We start from the raw sequence: 16832 nt of genomic DNA on the forward strand, positions 1-16832 counted from the left end.
ATTAGCCATTCAGGCTCAAAGTAGTTCAGGAAAAGTAACTTAACAAGAATTAACTTTTTTTGGCATCCCAAGTCAAACAGACTTCAGAATATTTATCTAACTGACATATTCAATGATCTTCAACTTCTTTTCATGTGATTTCGATTCTGGACCTGTATTATTGTAGCTTTAAAAAGCAATTACACCTTTGCCCTGCTTTAGGCTACCCCAAGGTTACTCATCTTTTTTGCTGTCTTAAACAAAAATACCAAGCACAGAGTAAGAAACAACAACAGTAGCTGGAATATGATTCATTTAACCTTATGCAAAAGAAGACATTCTCCTTACTGTTTTAAGTTCCTGACGGAGCTGCTGGTTTAAGTTTGTTGATTCTTCTAAACGAGCCTCCAAAGCAGCAATTTTTTCTTCTTTTATTTCAAGAGATTTCTTAAGAGTGGATTCCAATTTTGACTCCAAAAGTTTGTACCTATTCAAAAGCACGCCACCAAAAAAAAACATATATATGCTTTTATTTCAACAATTATTTCAGGTTCTTTTAATGTTCACAACGTTCTGAAGCAGCAGGCTCAAGGGCAACAGATATACATAAGCAATACTCAGCCACAACAGTAGGGCACTGACTACTGGGAGAATTAGTGTGCGGGTGTGCTGACAGCACCCTTCTTTCTGGCTGCACTCCAGCAGGGACTGCAACTAAATTAAAATGTGAAGTATTTGGAGAGCAAGATTTTCATCAATCCCTATTTCCTGCCTGCTCAAATAGAGGAGGCATTAGGGATAAGAACGGTTCTTTGCAGGTGCATACTCATTTGATGCATGAGTGTGTGAATTGCTCACTCAGCCCAGCTGCTGCTATTTTAAGACTGTTACCACTCCTGACATGTGAAGAGGCCTTTGGGGTTTTCTTTTTTTGGTATATTTATAATATTGTAGGGCACCTAAAGAAACAATCACATATTTTGGAGAGAAGTGACTAGATTTACGATATATTGCTTTATAACAGTATTTCCTGAAACTGTCAGTGCAGGATATTCTAATACATTATTAGACCTTTTAGAAAATAGAATTTTAGAAGGCTACACTCAATCAGTTTTCAGCTGCTGACACTGTACATGTGTTCAGAATTTGGAAGACATCCCGCTTTTGCCAGCTGTAGGATAAAATAGAAGCAGTCATAAACTCTTTCCTTCTTAATCTCAACTGCTGAAAAATAACTCAGATTGAAGAGAATTGCAAGAGACTCCTCAATTGACAACAGCATTAGATCTAATCAGGAACTGGAGCAGAAGACCAATGGGCAGAGAATTAGTAAGTAGAAAGCTGTCCAAAAACATTATATAGTAGGATGAGAATTCTAGATTCTAAGGTACAAGAAACAGGCAGTTTATGAAAAAGTAGAACTGATAGCATTTCATCTTTGCGAGCTGAAGCATGCATTCAGCTACAAATAAGTTCTATTACTAGAAAGTTATACACTTACATAGAAAAAGAAGGAAAAAGACTATTAACAGAGACTCAATCCCTGGCATCCCTTTGAATACTGAACAAGAAATGGTACAAATTTCTGTTCTCACTGACACGGGTATTTCAGATTCAAGGTCTGAATCTACAAATGTTTACCTAAAGACAGCTGTCATTTGGGAGGTAAGACAAAGTAAAGAGGGAAAGAATTCAATGCTAATTTATCAAATGGGATCAGCTTAGCCCCAGATAGGAAAAAGAAAAGAGATTTTTCTCTAAGTGAGAGGAAAAAAAATGTGTGTTTTCACTTTGCAAAGTAAAGGGTAGGACAGTTGAAAAACATAATTTCCAACTTTCCACTTTTCAAGCTGTTTTTAAAAATACTTCTCATTCAAGAATGTGGAGCTACATCAAATGGGAAAAAATGTTATTCTGTATAGGTGTTTTTGGAAGTTGTACTATGTGAAAAGCAAACCTAAATCTGCTTCCACTTTCTCATAGACAAATTTCTAAGGACTGTTCTTAACACAGCTCCTTATTTTGTAAGCTGAGAGAAGAAGATAAAGGACACCAGCAGAAAACAAGAGATGGGAATGGTTCTATGGCACCACCCCACTAAATCATCTCCAGCAGCAAGAAAAGGAAACTAAAGAGAAAGAATTGTCATTTGGTTGTCTTTCAATATAAAAGGCCCTAAAGCAATCCACATGTTCATGACACTCACTGGCAATAACAGATGATCATGACAACACCTGCTACTATTCAACCCCCTGCTTCTGTTGGGTTTTTTTGTTTTGTTTGTAAGAAAAGAACAGCATCATGGAGGAAAGACTGGAAAGATCCACCAGAAGCCCATATCTGCCTGCTTTTCTTCTGTCACAAGTTTTCCCTAAATCCATGCAGGACAAGACAGAACACAACATACAGTAGAGGGAACTGAAACAGATGTCAGATAGCAGCTGTTTTATGCTGGCAGGCATGGAAGAATGATAGAGTTCTCATATGAAGTTTTGCAGACATTCAAGCATTAGAAATATCTTAGCAAGCAAGGAAAGCAAGCAACTTCTTTTTTTTCCCCACAGATTTTATAAGAAAATTACACTGAGTGTACCATGTTTTACTGCCTCTGTCACTTCTTACCTGTCATCACTACTCTGCTCATCACACAAGAGACGCTCCTTGTTTAAACCTATTTTTTCAAGTTCGTGGGAAAGTTTTTCTAGATCATTATTCATTTGTTGGGTCTTCAGTTTTTCATTCACCAAGTCCTTACACAGAAAAAGTTAGTGTTATCATACAAATAAAATGATAGAGTCTTAGTTCTGTCTAGGAACAAATCTTCTATCACCATCTAAAATCTGTCTGCGCCACTAACTCTCCCTTCCTCCCAGTTAATTGTATCAGTCATTCCAATTCAACCAAAATCATGATTTCATTCACTCTCTTCCTTGCTATCTTGGTCTTGAACATCAAAATCAAGGGGTGATGCTGCAGTCCAAACAAACACTAAGATGAAGGATCTGAACAACATTCATTTAACAGCTCCATAGCTCCATACCTGTCTATTAAGCACCCTTATAGGTTTCAGTGTGCATTGACTGCACGACTGCATTTATTATAGTTATGCAACCCCTAAAATATGCTAACAGTTTACACATTGAAGCATTCTCTTTTTTCCCCAAAAACAGATACAAGTCCTCTATACCGTAAACAGATTACAACAAGAATGGTAACCACATTCTACTTACCTCTCGTAAAGTGACAAGGGTTTTCTTATCAATGCTAGCTCTTTTCACAAGTTCCTTATTTTCCATTTCTAGTTCTTTCAGGCGTACACAGGACTCCTTATAGACAGCTATTTGTTTAAACAAAGACTTATTTTCCTTCTCCAGATGGTTAATTTTGACATTGTTTTCTTCTAAAGTACTGTCCTTAATTTCTGCTTGTTGTCGAAGTCTCTTATTTTCTTTTTCTAGCTGTTTCTTATCTTTTTCCAGTTGAGAAGTCTCCTGCTCTAACAACTTATTCTCTTTTTCTAGTTGCTCTAGGTGCTTACTAGAAATTACCAACTCTTCTAAGTTTTTCTGCAGAGTTTGATTTTCAGACTCTAATTCTTCTAATTCACTTTCCAATTGCTGAATTTTCTTATTGCTGTTTTCAAGGGCTTTCTGCAGCCTTTGGTTTTCTGTGTCTAGACCTTGGTAGCTGACTTCTAAGCGTTCGCTTTTCTTAAACGATGCTTTCATGAGTTCAAGGCTCTTTTTAAGCTGCTCCTTTTCGCTCTCCAGCTCCTTATTTTCTAATTGTAACTGCGCCATTTTAATGCCTGTACACTTGGAAGATTCAATTCTTCTTCTTAACTCTAAATTTTCTTCATCAAGTTGTGAATTTTCCTTTTCTAAGGACTCCAGTTGAAACGAGAGGTTTTTCAGACTATCCAAAGTTTTTTTCAGCTTTCTGTTTTCTATGTCCAGGTCCGAGTTCTCTTTTTCTAAGGCCTCTATCTTCTCACAAGTGATATTTAAGTTAGCAATTTTTTTCTGTAATAATTCATTTTCCTTCTCCAGACGATGTAGCTCATTCTCAAGTTCTTCTGCTCTCTCTGCTTTCTCTTTATAGAGCTCCATTTCTTTCTTGACTTGTTTTATTTCAAATTCAAGCTTATTTAACTTACTGCTGGTTTCCTTAATAGACTCGTGAAGAATTTTGTTTTCTTTTTCGATTTCTTTCATTTGTGCTTCAGCACCAATTTGTGAGCGTTGTCTTAAAGAAGCTATGGTTTGATTTGAACGTTCGTTTTCTTGTTCTAACAGTTTTATCTAATTAAAGGGAAAAACAGACTTTAGTAAGCAACATGTCAACAAATAATTATCCCCATACATAAACTGAACACTGCTAAGATACTGCACCCTATTGCCTTTTTACGGTAGGATTTTAAATAAAGACTTTACTGATTATTTATTTGCAGCCTTACAGACTGTCCATATGTACATAGGTGACAGTTTGACAAAAAAAGCTGTAAATCAATGAGACTCCTCAAATATTTTACTCTTGGATTTCAGACAACACAAAAATAAAACACACAAAAACACACAAAAGCTGTGTTTTAGTTCTTAGCTTCATTTCCTTCTCATTTGTGCTTAATCAAATCTAGTTTGTATTTTCCTGAAATCCTGTGATTTCCAGAGAGCTTCTACTAGAAACATAGAAACAAAGTATAAAACTGCACTCAGGTTCTAAACCAAACTTGAGATGGTAGGAAGTGGGATAGACACGAGTGTCTTTATTTCACCTGGAAAAAACAGAACTGATCTTTGGGATATGAGGGCGTCCTCTTTACAGTCGATCACATTCTGAGAAGAAGCAGTGGTGGAATTAAAGATAGGCACAGTTCTAATTTTAAAGGACTTGATTACTACAAGCAACGATCTCCAGAAGTCTCCATAACTTGTCTCTTACTAGTTGCTTTCTACCAGTCTTTTGAATTGCTCAGCAAAGACTGCAAAAGCTCTAACAGGGCCTGCACCCATATGATAACATCAGTACTTTCCCAAATACAGCGCCCATCTTTCACTAAGACACAGATTCCAATTTCTAGCAAGCAAAATAATAAATTCTGCCATCATTTTTGAGCTTTGACTAGCTGGTAGTTCTAGCGCAAGTGATGTTCAGAATCTGGAGCAGGACCCATTGTATCTAGATAACTACAAAGGTAAGTGACACAGACTCAGCAGCAGACCAGCTCAGATACTGGACCCTGCAAGAAGAAGCTGCTACAGTTCTCAGTTTCTACTCCAGCATTATTCCAAATTGACCAGCCACCTGAATCTTGTTTTTTCTCCACTGAGAGGTGTAACTCCAAAGCTACCAATTTCCTATTCTGGCTGATACACCCTCTAATTAACTGTAGCAAATACACAGCCCATGAAAACACTAACAAGTCCTAATATTAACAGTAAAGACAGCTAAAAATTAGTCATTACTATGACTGGCTGCAGGACTAAAACAAGTTATCATGCTGCAGGTATAGCTACATTTGTAATTCCTTTATGCCTACAGAGAAATAAAAAAAAGGAGAACAAAAAAATACAACATGACATTAAGACTTCTAATTCTGTTACTCACTTGTCGTTCCAAGTTTTCTCGAACTGTTTCAACTTTCTTTTCAAGTTGCTCTTTTTCTTTCATCAAATCCTTAGTTAAATTTTGATTGTTCTGAAGACTCTGTTTCTCTTGGACAATTTCGTTTTCCAGTCCCTCAATCTAGAAAAAAAGAAAGTTTTTCTTTCAGAAAAGGCTGGCTTGCCTTTACTCTGATATATACAAATAAGGTAAGTTAGAGTAACCTCCTGCTTTGTATCTGAAACAATTCATTTCAATCTACTCCTGAACGACTTTGGGCAGACAAGACATTCTTTTACATTAGCAGAGAAAATGATCTATAAACTACTTTTTCATAAAAAGTATTGGTAATGGCTTCAGATATCCCCCAAGCATCCATTTTTATTTATCTTTTTTTTTTTTTTTTTTTAAGTGGAGTTTCTACTGTACCTCCATCACTTCTTCAACTCAGACTTCAGTAGAAATACTTTTAGAAGCCAATTACCTGAGTTGGCTGTTAAAAAAAGCAAGGAATAAAACAATCACAGAAGACTGTGGAATAACAAATTCTGTTCTACAAAGTAATTCAGTGATTGAGAAAATGCAAAAAGCATGGCATCAAATAAGTCAGAACTGAATTATACTTCTACTTTGGCTGAGAACACTAATAGTTGACCAGTCTTCTGTTTATTTTCCCTCTGAGATTAAAATTGCCTGACCCCTACCTTAGCAGAGCAGCGCATGTTTTATGAGGATATTGGCACTTTGCAACACAGAAGTAACTGTCTCGATCACCTCAACAGGAACACAGTCAGATACCATCTGGGAACTTTATCCATAGCCTGCCCAGTACTCTCAGCAGGTCTGTGCAAACTGGCCACCAAGAGTGGGGTTGACATAACCCCTCTATCTACCTGGTATTTGTGAGACTCTGTAGTAATGGGTTGCTTTAAAATGTTTATTATGTTATGCCTCAGAAAACAGCAAGTAAAATTAGGCAACTCATACACAACTCAAATCAGACCGGTCACTACCTTTTTGTTTAGTCTTTGGTTTTCTTTTTCCATTTTCAGAATCCTTGAACTACTGCCTCCTACAGAATCACCCATTGTACTTCGTAGCTCTTCCACTGTTTTCAGCAAGCTTTGGTTTTCCTTTTCCAGTTTCAGCAATCTGCTTGATGTCAGTTCAGTTACTTCAAGACCAAGTGATTTATGTGACACTGTGACAGAAAATAAAACAATTAAAGAAAATAAAAAAGGAGAAAAGGTTATTTGTCACTACCTGGAGTCATTCAAGGAAAGACTTGGCATTTTTAGACTTAATGGATTTAGAAGCCTATAATGATCCTGCAGTGCCTTCTAGCTGAATAGACAGCATTAGTGACTCATTTTCCTTACAAGAAACACTACAGATGCAAACAATAAACGTCCTACATAACCTATAGTTCATAACCATGATAGAGATTTCCCCAAGATCTCCTCAAATCCTTTCTATGTGATCCAGCAACATGACCAAGCATTCTATAACAGAAGAATCAATATTCTTGCTGCAAGAATTTCGGCAATTATTAAGAAACCTTAGTAAATCTTTCCGAGCTTTCAGAGTTGAGGCAGAATATAAATGTTTAAATGCAAATTTAACTACAAGGTATTTCAAGGTATACCATTTAACTACAAGGTATTATACACCCTCTTAATACGTGGTCACTTCTGCATGAATATAGAGGCCTGAGTTAAATTTGAAAACAAACAAACAAAAAACCACACAAAAAAAGAAACAATAACTGAACTTACCTTCAGAATGCTCAGTAAACCTGTTTATCTGCTCAAGTTCCCAGCCGAGATGTAGTGATTCATCCATACTTTGTTTCTGAGCCATTTCTAGAGCCATATTTTCCTCCATAAGTTCCTCAATCTTCTTTCTGTCCATATCACGCTCCTTAAAAATTATTTCATGTGTAATTTCAGAAAAAGCTGCATCTCAAAATGCATGAAATTATTTATTATCAAATATGCAACAGAGAGATGCACAGTCCCTTTTCTGATTTGCTAATATGCAGTGAGACAAGAAGGACCAGACAAAATTATGGAGGACATAGAACAGGAGTGTGGGCAAACAGCAAAGACAAATATGCAGAGAATAATCTTCTCTCAACATAACCTATGGCAAAGACTCCATTTATTGTTTTTTAAAACTCACTTCTCTCAGAATATCAGGAAAGGAAGCATACGCAATAAGCACAGCTTGGTGGCACTCACAATTAACAAAAGGACAGTCTAAAGATCAGTACTTGTTTCTCTCTTATAAGACTGCTTCCATGCAAAAAAAAGCTGCAGCAGGAATGAGACTCTTACATTATGGACCCAACAGTCTTTGTAAGTCCCCCTTTCAGCACATTCTACTCTTGTAGGAAAATAAACCGCAGCTATAACTCACTATCAATTTCTGAAAACCTTCAGAGTAGAAGGTAAACTCCTGCTCTTCAATGAAAACTGGAAGCAAACAAAATAGACCTGCAAAACAGGCAGATTATGATTTTGTACTTTACAGTATTTACTTTTGAGGGAAGAAATGATAAACAGAATGCTTGCTTGTTTGTTTTTTTTTTTTCTAAGAAAAAACTACTGGAAAATATGTCACTTTCTTATTACTAGAATTGGAAACATGAACTGTATACTCATCTAGGTATTTAAGCGACAAAAAAATACCACATCATCCAAAAAACATTGATCCTATCCTCTTACTAATGAGTCTCATCAGCGCAATTTAAGCTGATTAAACAATTCGGAAGAGCACTGCTCATTGCAATTTTCATTTCCCTAAGCAGAATCACAACTACTGTAGCAAATCTGATCAGAAAAAGATTAGTAAACCAGGACATAGCTTACTCTTCTCCCACACCATTGTGACAGGAACACCTTGTATTAAAAATCATAAATAAAACTCTAAGGTTTTTAGTAGTTCTTTTTCATTGTCCAGTTACACTTACCATCTCCATTTCATGTAGTTTAGCTTTTAATTGTAGATTCTCTTTTTCTACCACATGTAGTTTATCAGAACGGCATTGCAACGCCTTTACTTGATCCTCAAACATTCTCTTTGTTTCTAGCATCACTTGATTGTCTTCCATTAACTCCTACATGAAAAACAAACAGAATAAAATTACTGTGTTATTAATATAACTTTGACACACATTGCACCTAGTTTTAGAAATGCTTTAATGTTGAATATTCATTGGAGAGCTGTAACAGACCCTTTAAAAACAGTGAACAGATAATATTTCAAACTTAATCATGCAATCACCCACTAAATCTGAAAGAGAGATCACTGAAGATAAATGTTAACCTCTGAACTCCTACCTACAGAACTATTAGCTTATTATGGAGCAAACCAAACTAATAACTGTCTCTATTCAAATATGTCTGAAAAAAAATAAAATAAAATCAGATAGATTACAAGCTACAGAACATGTGAACAAATTTTAGTTTTTTATTAGCTTAAACTGCATATAAAAATGGAACTCCTACTGTTCCTATGAGGTTTAGTTTTAGGACTCTAATTTTAAGAAAGATATGAATGAGCACAGAACCCAGAGAATGGAAAAAATTACCTTATAAGGCAGAATGTTGTCAGGCTTTAAAACACAAAGAACTGTGACAGAACATGTGATATGTTACAGACTTCAAAGAAGCAAAAGACTGCTACAAAAGGCTGTGGACACTTTACTGATGAGGTCTTAAAGAACAGATGAACACCAAACCTTTGTTTGGAGTGTTATGGAAATGTAAGAAATACTCAGGATGTTTAAAGTGGGGCTGAATGTGATCCTGAGATTCCCATCCAGTTCTGTGATTTTAAGAGTCTACATTAAATGAAGAACTAATCTGGAATAATATTGTGTAACTATGTATTTTTACCTAATATCTGTTTGGCTTTTCGGCCATTTTTACCTTAAAGAGAGATTTTAAACTAGCATCCTAATATTACTTTTTCCAAATAAATCTTCATTTCCATTTAGTTCTTCCTGCTTTCTTCAGAGTCAAGTTTTTTAATGCCCACCTTGAAATCTTATGTTTTGACTCCCATAAGTGATTGTTTCATTAAAATATTCTGCCACCTTTGTATTTGCCCAATAAATTTGCTACAATTATTAGATTCCTAAACTAATTGTTCCTAGGGAGGTAAGTGCCTCCAGCACGGTGTCAATGAATCTTTTCCAGTGCATTGCATCCATGGAATCTTGTCACTGTATACTCATTTAGCTATGCCACCAGTATTTCTTCAACACATAACACTTACCTTCTCTTTGGAGACTTACAGAGGAGAAAAAAATTACTTCATTTTTAATATACTGTTTAATCAGCACCTCGACTTGGCTTCTCAACAGCTAATAAGTATATCCCAAACAGTCTCTAATATTGGCCTTGTGAGCTTAGAACTATGGTGAATACTGCTGACTTCAAATCACAGAATCATAGAAGTCACTGAATCAACCATGGTTGGAAAAGACTGCCAAAATTAACCAGTTCAACAAGCCACACACCATTAATGCTTTCCCACTAAACCATGCCACTCATTACAACATAAGAACATTTCTTGAACACTTCCAGGACAGTGATTCCTCCACCTCCTTGAGCAGCCCATCCCAGCACTTTACTGCTCTTTCAGAGAATAACAAAGTTCCTAATGTCCAAACTGAATCTCCCCTGACACAACTTAAGGCCATACCAAAAACGTGTGGGATTAGACACAGGGACTCTCACTTAAGAACTGTACTTCACCATATAAGACTGACTACTACGTATCCCAGAGCTAAAAGCTACAACACTGATCCACATCTCAATGTTTAAATGATTAAAACAACTTTTAAAGAGTCATATCAAACAAAATAATGATGGTTAGTCAGTATTTTCTCAACTTAACATACCTCCACTCTAGCTTTGTAGAATTCCATATCATGTAGCCTCTCTTTGTACCGGCTGACTTCGCTTTCGAGCTTGTCAACTCGAATTGCCTTCTCACGAAGAATATCTAATTCATCTCTATAAACTCTGGCAGAACGGGCATCTGAGAATAAATTCTTATTCTAGAAAATACAGAAATTACATACAGTATTACAGGACACAAACTTTTTTTTCCCCTACACATTGATTCATAAGACACACTACCAAGTTGATGTTGGCTGGTATCCCAGTGAGGCCATTTGTTATTTATAATTTGTACACAATTTAGGAATTCAGTCACAGAACACTCCTAGCTTTGAAAGGAAGATGACCATTTCTGTGTTCAAATCTCACGTTCCTAAATAGACAAATTCTAATCTATGGTTGTGAGTAATTAATGTCTAGCATTGAACTAGAGACCTGGATCAATATTTATTTGCCAAAAATATAAAATAATAATAATTAAAAAAAAATCCTGCAGACTGCTTATCAAATTTGTTGGAAAGATTTTATCTGGTATTTAATATAGAAAATTCACAATAGAGGCAATAGCAAAAACAGATGTCAAATGTTCACTTTTTATATAAACTCTCCAAAGTTTATGTCTGTTTCAGAACAAGCACCACAAAAGGAGAAACAAACTTGTAAGCTTTGCTACTTCACACATTTATCATAGCTATGTGAGCAGCAAACATAACGTATTTCCAAGAGAACTGTGCTGGCCTTTTTCAACATTTTCTAAGTTTCAGAACATTTCCTTGACCACTAAACTAACAAACAGCCCTCAATAATCACATCAACTCAGATTTTAAGAACAAAGGTATTATATGCTTTCCTTCACTATCAATGTAGGTCCAAGGCATAAAGAAAAACAGTCAAAATTTGAATGTACTGTTTTTGAGGGGAAAAAAAGAAACACAAACCATCAGAAATCCAGCACAGGTATCTTACAGGACATATTTACAACTAACATCTTGAATGTTGAAGTGAAAAAACATCAGAGAAGAAACGGTAACCTAATGCAGAATCTTTTACCAGCACACCAGACCCAACAAAGCAAACTATTCACGTTCAGAGTGGAGTTTAAACAAGGCAATAGATTGACAAAGCCCATACCTCTTGCTGAAGCCTCCTTAGTTCAGTTTCCACCCGTTCAAGTTCTTGTTTATAGTCAAGTAACTGCTCATTCTTTTCCTCACTTCAAAGACAAAACAGAAAACACAGTGAAAGATGACTGAAGAGCTTCATAGCCATCACTCTGTCTGAGAATCAGATATCAAGCTTTACTGATATTTCCATTATTGAATCCAGTATCTCATGAACACAACAGTGTGTAAAACTTTGGTATGCCACCATGCTTCTGGTGTGCTCCAGCACTTAGACTATATTTAAGCTTTTTAATTTGGACAGGCTTTTCATCGTCATTAATAACCTTGTTCACTGAGATCTCTTATTCATGCAGGGCAGAAAGATTAGGGGATAAAGAACTCTCCTAACAAGCATTTTTGTTTGAGGAAAAAAAAAAGGGGGGGCAGGGGGGGGCGGGAAGATAGTACACATTTTTGTACAAATAAGAACCGAGGTTTTAATATGCCATTACTCACTAAAAAAGTTACTACTTAATAATCTGGTATTATGAAAAGCATCCTCCTGCATAATGACTCTCAGTTCCATGAAGACAATGTAGCGCTTGCCTTAGTTTATTCAGAAGCTCATAATAAAAACAATTTGATTCAGAACACTCCTTTTCTTATAGGACTCATATTCTTAACTTCCAGTTAACACTTAATTCTCAGTGCTCAGGAAATGAGTTCTTCAAGCAGTGAGTAATTGAAAGAGAAATCTCATTTTCTTACAGACACAGAATACGTAATGTTCAATATCCATTTCTGTCAAGACCAACAATGTTCACTATTGAAAAAATAACCAAAAAAAAAAAAAAGCCATTTCCAAAACTGCCTGTACTTAAAGGTATAGCGCATATTCAGATGTGTTGCTGTATCACTAAGCATTTTGGAATTCCAATATGAAACGGAAGTATAAAATGGGAAATAAATGTACACATAACACAGTCTACAAATAATTCTGGAAAGAATCCTCACTTTTGTTTTTAGAAGAACTATAATGCTTGCTTGTAAAAATAAGTAAATCTCAGAATGAATGACAGTTTTGGAACCGTACAATTTCAAGGTCTTTAGCAGCCTTTGGATAAGCAGGGGTTCATTTTATACAGCTTGCTGCAGCATTGGGTATCGAAGTTTTCTCACTGACATTCATGTTCAGAAATGACATGGAAGTATAAATGTATTCCATATTATGTTAGGTTACTGTAACTTTACTATCAACATTCATATTCCTGGTGTTACTGTTCAACATGGAAATATGGAAAATTAGGTGTACAGCTTTCAATTCTGGAGATTCTAGATCACATGCCTCAAATCACTCTTTGGATTCAAATGCTGGTATTATGGTACTGAAGAGGAAAATAAGCTTAAAAGATCTCTCACATGAAATTCTATTTGCTACAGTGTATATTAAGCCAGGTTCACTGCCAAAACCAGGTTATAAATAAATTCAAAGCTTACTATTTTCAACCCTGGAATAAATCTAGTTTTAAGCTTATCAGCAGCGTTTAATAACAAATGCTATAGATTGAAGTCAATTTATCAAAGTCTAGTCTTTTAGATGTCCTGCTACTTGTAAAGGAAATTTATTGAGGAATTGAATTGGAGTGCAAAATGTGAAATATTCTCAGCCATCACCGTTGTCCTAATTGCATGCTTCAGCTACATGCTAGAGAGGATTGTACTAAATTATACAGAACATACCAGTGTTCACTGTTTAGGCTATCTATTAACCGTCAATCAAACTAATAACAGCAATTTTTTCACTAATTTTCTTGGTGCAGCTGTTTATAGAATATCTTGGGCGGGCTCGTTTCACCAGGCACATAATAACACAGACATCAGAAAGGAAAAAAAAGAGCCACATCTTTTTGTCCTCTATTCTCCATGAAAGCTGAGATGTGGGGGAAGGGGATTCACTGCGTAAATCAACTAGATACTTAAACCAGCCAGCTAGAGATAATCTGATCAACAAACTCCGATAAAAGCAGACCAGTGAGCTGTAATTTTGACTTATGTTACTTTCAACTCTATTTAATTTTACCTCTCTCCTCTTTCCACTTGATGTGTGAGATTAAAAATCTCTAATTATGCTGTTTCCATTAGACGTGAATTACTTACTACACATATTAAATCTCTACAAATTTAACATCTGTAATTTTAAGTTCAAACTGCATGTGTTTAATTCCACTAAAACACACTGTTATACAGAATCAGATTCTCCCCTTGGCCTGCTGTTTTTCTGCTTAGGGAACTTCACTACTACTCAGATTTGTTCCTTGACTCTAAGGACAGTAAGTTTATCTTGATAAGTACTAAAGCAGTTGTACTTCATGAAGAAGAAAACAGATCTTTGCTACAGTTGGATTGATTTTTTTTAACATCACTTGGACTAGGTAAAGGAAGGGGAATATACCCCTCAGCTCCAGAACCACCACTAGGGGGAGAAGGCAGCAATCCCCAACTAGATGAAGGTAACAACTTGGAACCTAAGAATCTTTATTGACTCAACCTGAAACATTCTGTTCATATTACAAATTACATCTTCCATAGCCACAAACACCTCCTTCCAGTGAACTGCACCCAGGTTTCCAACAGGTCAAGAGACTTACTGGAATTTGGTTTGCTTTATTTCTTCTACAGACTGACAAGGCAAACAAGGATAAGTTATAAGGAGCAGTTCTAAGAGGCGTGAGCAAACAAATGCTGTGCAGAAAAACACACGAAGAAATTCTAATGAATGATTTCTTCTAATCTCCAACAAACTACATTTTTCATAAACAAGGAATAAATAACAGATGAACATTTCTTACTGTATTTCTAAAAAGAATGAAGTAACGCTACAGATAGCACTGCAGTGATTCCCTATCTCCTTCTGAATAGTGAAGTTTAACACTAATCCTCCAGTAATTGAGTTGCAACTGCAGCTGAGGCAATTTTAAGCATGTCACATTAATGTCTCAAAAACATGCCATGAACACACACATATTAAAGGCACACTCAGGCACAGATTATAGCTCAAGAGCAACAGAAGAAGCATAAATGGACTTTGCCTCAGAAATTACACTACAGACAGTGTGTAAAAGAAAAAGGCAGTGCAACATTAGGCTGTGCAATGTTAAGACACAGCTGGTTTTGCACAAATATGTTTATGTGCTAGAAATACGTCCCCTGGGGTACAACAGCTTAACAAGGCATTTTAAACTGCATTCTAATATTTGAAAGAAAGAATATGCATGTAGAGTACTACCATCATGCGACATCAAAAATGATTAAAAATGAACAACTTTCAGTACATAAATGCAGCCAACAGGTACTCACATCTCTTGCCTAAGCCTTCTTATCCTTGCTTTGGCATCTGCTAGCTCAACTGACAGGTGCTGTTTGCTTTCTGTGTGTTTCAAGCCAGGAGATCCACAAGGTGATTGTGCTGCTGATGCCTGAGGTAGCAAATGGAGACCGTCCCGATCTTCGGATAGTTCTATGATAGTCTAAAAAATAAAGTACAGGGAAAAAAAATTATAAGACCTTTACACACCTCTATATGTAAAGCTAGTTATGAATAGTCATAGCTACTTAACAGTATTGATTAGCTATTGTAAAACTCATCAAATACAGCAGTAACCTTTCAGTGACTGCCCTGAACGCTGATGGGTCACTGATTCCTGGACACTTTACAGATGTGGCTCTGGCTTTTCTGCTTTTAACTGTAAAAGAGCTCTAACATTTATGTAAACTGCCCCTATGATAAAGATCAGCTGCTAGTTTCTCCTCAGCTTTGTCACAGTATTCAACGAAACGTATGCGCATGGTAACGACTTGAAGCAACATTCTGGCAGCAAGGAATACTTGCTTTTGTACACTAATGGAACCAATATTAAAGTGTTCTAAAAACAGTAAACCTCTCCATTTTCAGAAATCTTTTCTTATGTTTCTCTTTAGCAATAAAGCACATTTGTACCTCTAAGTGCTCATCTCTTTCATCTACAAGTCTTCTCAAATGTAATGTCATATTTTTCAAAAGAGGTTCAACAGAGTCTTGTGTAAATACGATGACATCCATCCACTGCAAATCAAACACATTTTCCTGGTTCTGAGTTATCTACAAAGAATGAAACAGAAGAGAAAAAAGGCACACGTTTTAAATTGTACCAGTAAAAAAAAGAAGCATAAATAAAACAAAGCTGAAACTATACGGGCTAAATTCTCACACAAGACACAGGAAAAAAAAAAAAAACCATAAATGTTTAAAATACATTAAGTTGTATGCACTGGAAAAGCTTCTTATCTACCTGAAAGTAGTAACTTGCACTTCTGGCAAAATAAAAAGCAAAAAGTATCTATGAGATACTGCCACATAGGAGATTCATTTCTTATTTAGTAATTTCCATGTGACATTCTCATTAATCTCAGTTTGTCATACATCTAAAAATCTCTTGGAGCAACATACTTAATACTCCTAAATACTGCTCTAAACACGTAACCCAAAGGAATTTGATAACAGATCTTTTTCTGAAGCAAGCTGAAATATAAAGACATTTTTTTCCTCACTAAAAACAGCAGACAGACGAATGTTCTATTTGATTTTCCTGTTTCTGAACAAGCATAATAAGCACTCTTACAACATATTCCACCTCTAAAGAAATGAAAAGCATAAAAATAACAATATACCTCTTGAATATGGGCTGCAACAGCTGCTCTTGTGTCAAAATCCAGAAGCTGGATTCTTTCAATGAATTCTTCCTTTTTCTGACACTAAAAAAAATTTATATACATTATAGCCCATTTATATAAAATCCTAAGTATTTTCTTCCCTCCTTTGTATTTTTAAGATCGAAGTGTAATGAAGCTGAAATTTCAGTAATCATATCACTAAATTATTATCCAACAATTTCCTTGATCAGTAAGTATTTGGTTTATGCTATGCTGTAATAATTACAATAACTTTCAACATTAACAAAATGATAAAGAAAAAGAACACCCACTGCTATGGGAGCAAGGAAGAAGTTTCTTAAAATAGCTATTTGTTCCATAAGCACTTTCTCAGTGTCCTCTTTTTAACACACACATCGCTTACCTAAGTTGTTAAAAATACATGATTAATCTATTTTTTCAGCTTAATTAGCTGAATGTGCAAGCCTTCTTAATAAGAACTGCAGTCCATTAGAAGAGTCTACTGAATATGTGATCATAGGAGCAG

General features: G+C 35.7%; 1 protein-coding gene across 27 annotated transcripts in view; it reads right to left on the minus strand.

Annotated features, from left to right (window-relative positions):
• CCDC88A (coiled-coil and HOOK domain protein 88A) overlaps positions 1–16832 on the minus strand; it is a 70158-nt gene that overhangs the window by 26779 nt on the left and 26547 nt on the right. For all 27 annotated transcript variants that reach the window (XM_085542582.1, XM_085542581.1, XM_085542579.1 and 24 more), the window contains 12 exons: positions 16304–16387; positions 15594–15734; positions 14954–15123; positions 11625–11706; positions 10493–10651; positions 8555–8701; positions 7359–7503; positions 6597–6784; positions 5587–5724; positions 3210–4280; positions 2602–2729; positions 328–466 (listed from right to left, as the gene is read on the minus strand). In XM_085542582.1, the coding sequence (XP_085398708.1) occupies positions 328–466; positions 2602–2729; positions 3210–4280; positions 5587–5724; positions 6597–6784; positions 7359–7503; positions 8555–8701; positions 10493–10651; positions 11625–11706; positions 14954–15123; positions 15594–15734; positions 16304–16387 (2592 nt within the window). The remainder of the gene's footprint in view (positions 1–327; positions 467–2601; positions 2730–3209; positions 4281–5586; positions 5725–6596; positions 6785–7358; positions 7504–8554; positions 8702–10492; positions 10652–11624; positions 11707–14953; positions 15124–15593; positions 15735–16303; positions 16388–16832) is intronic.

The sequence above is a fragment of the Coturnix japonica genome, chromosome 3 (genome assembly GCF_054131305.1).
Source record: "Coturnix japonica strain WE chromosome 3, WE-NBRP24, whole genome shotgun sequence".
Lineage (NCBI taxonomy): Eukaryota > Metazoa > Chordata > Aves > Galliformes > Phasianidae > Coturnix > Coturnix japonica.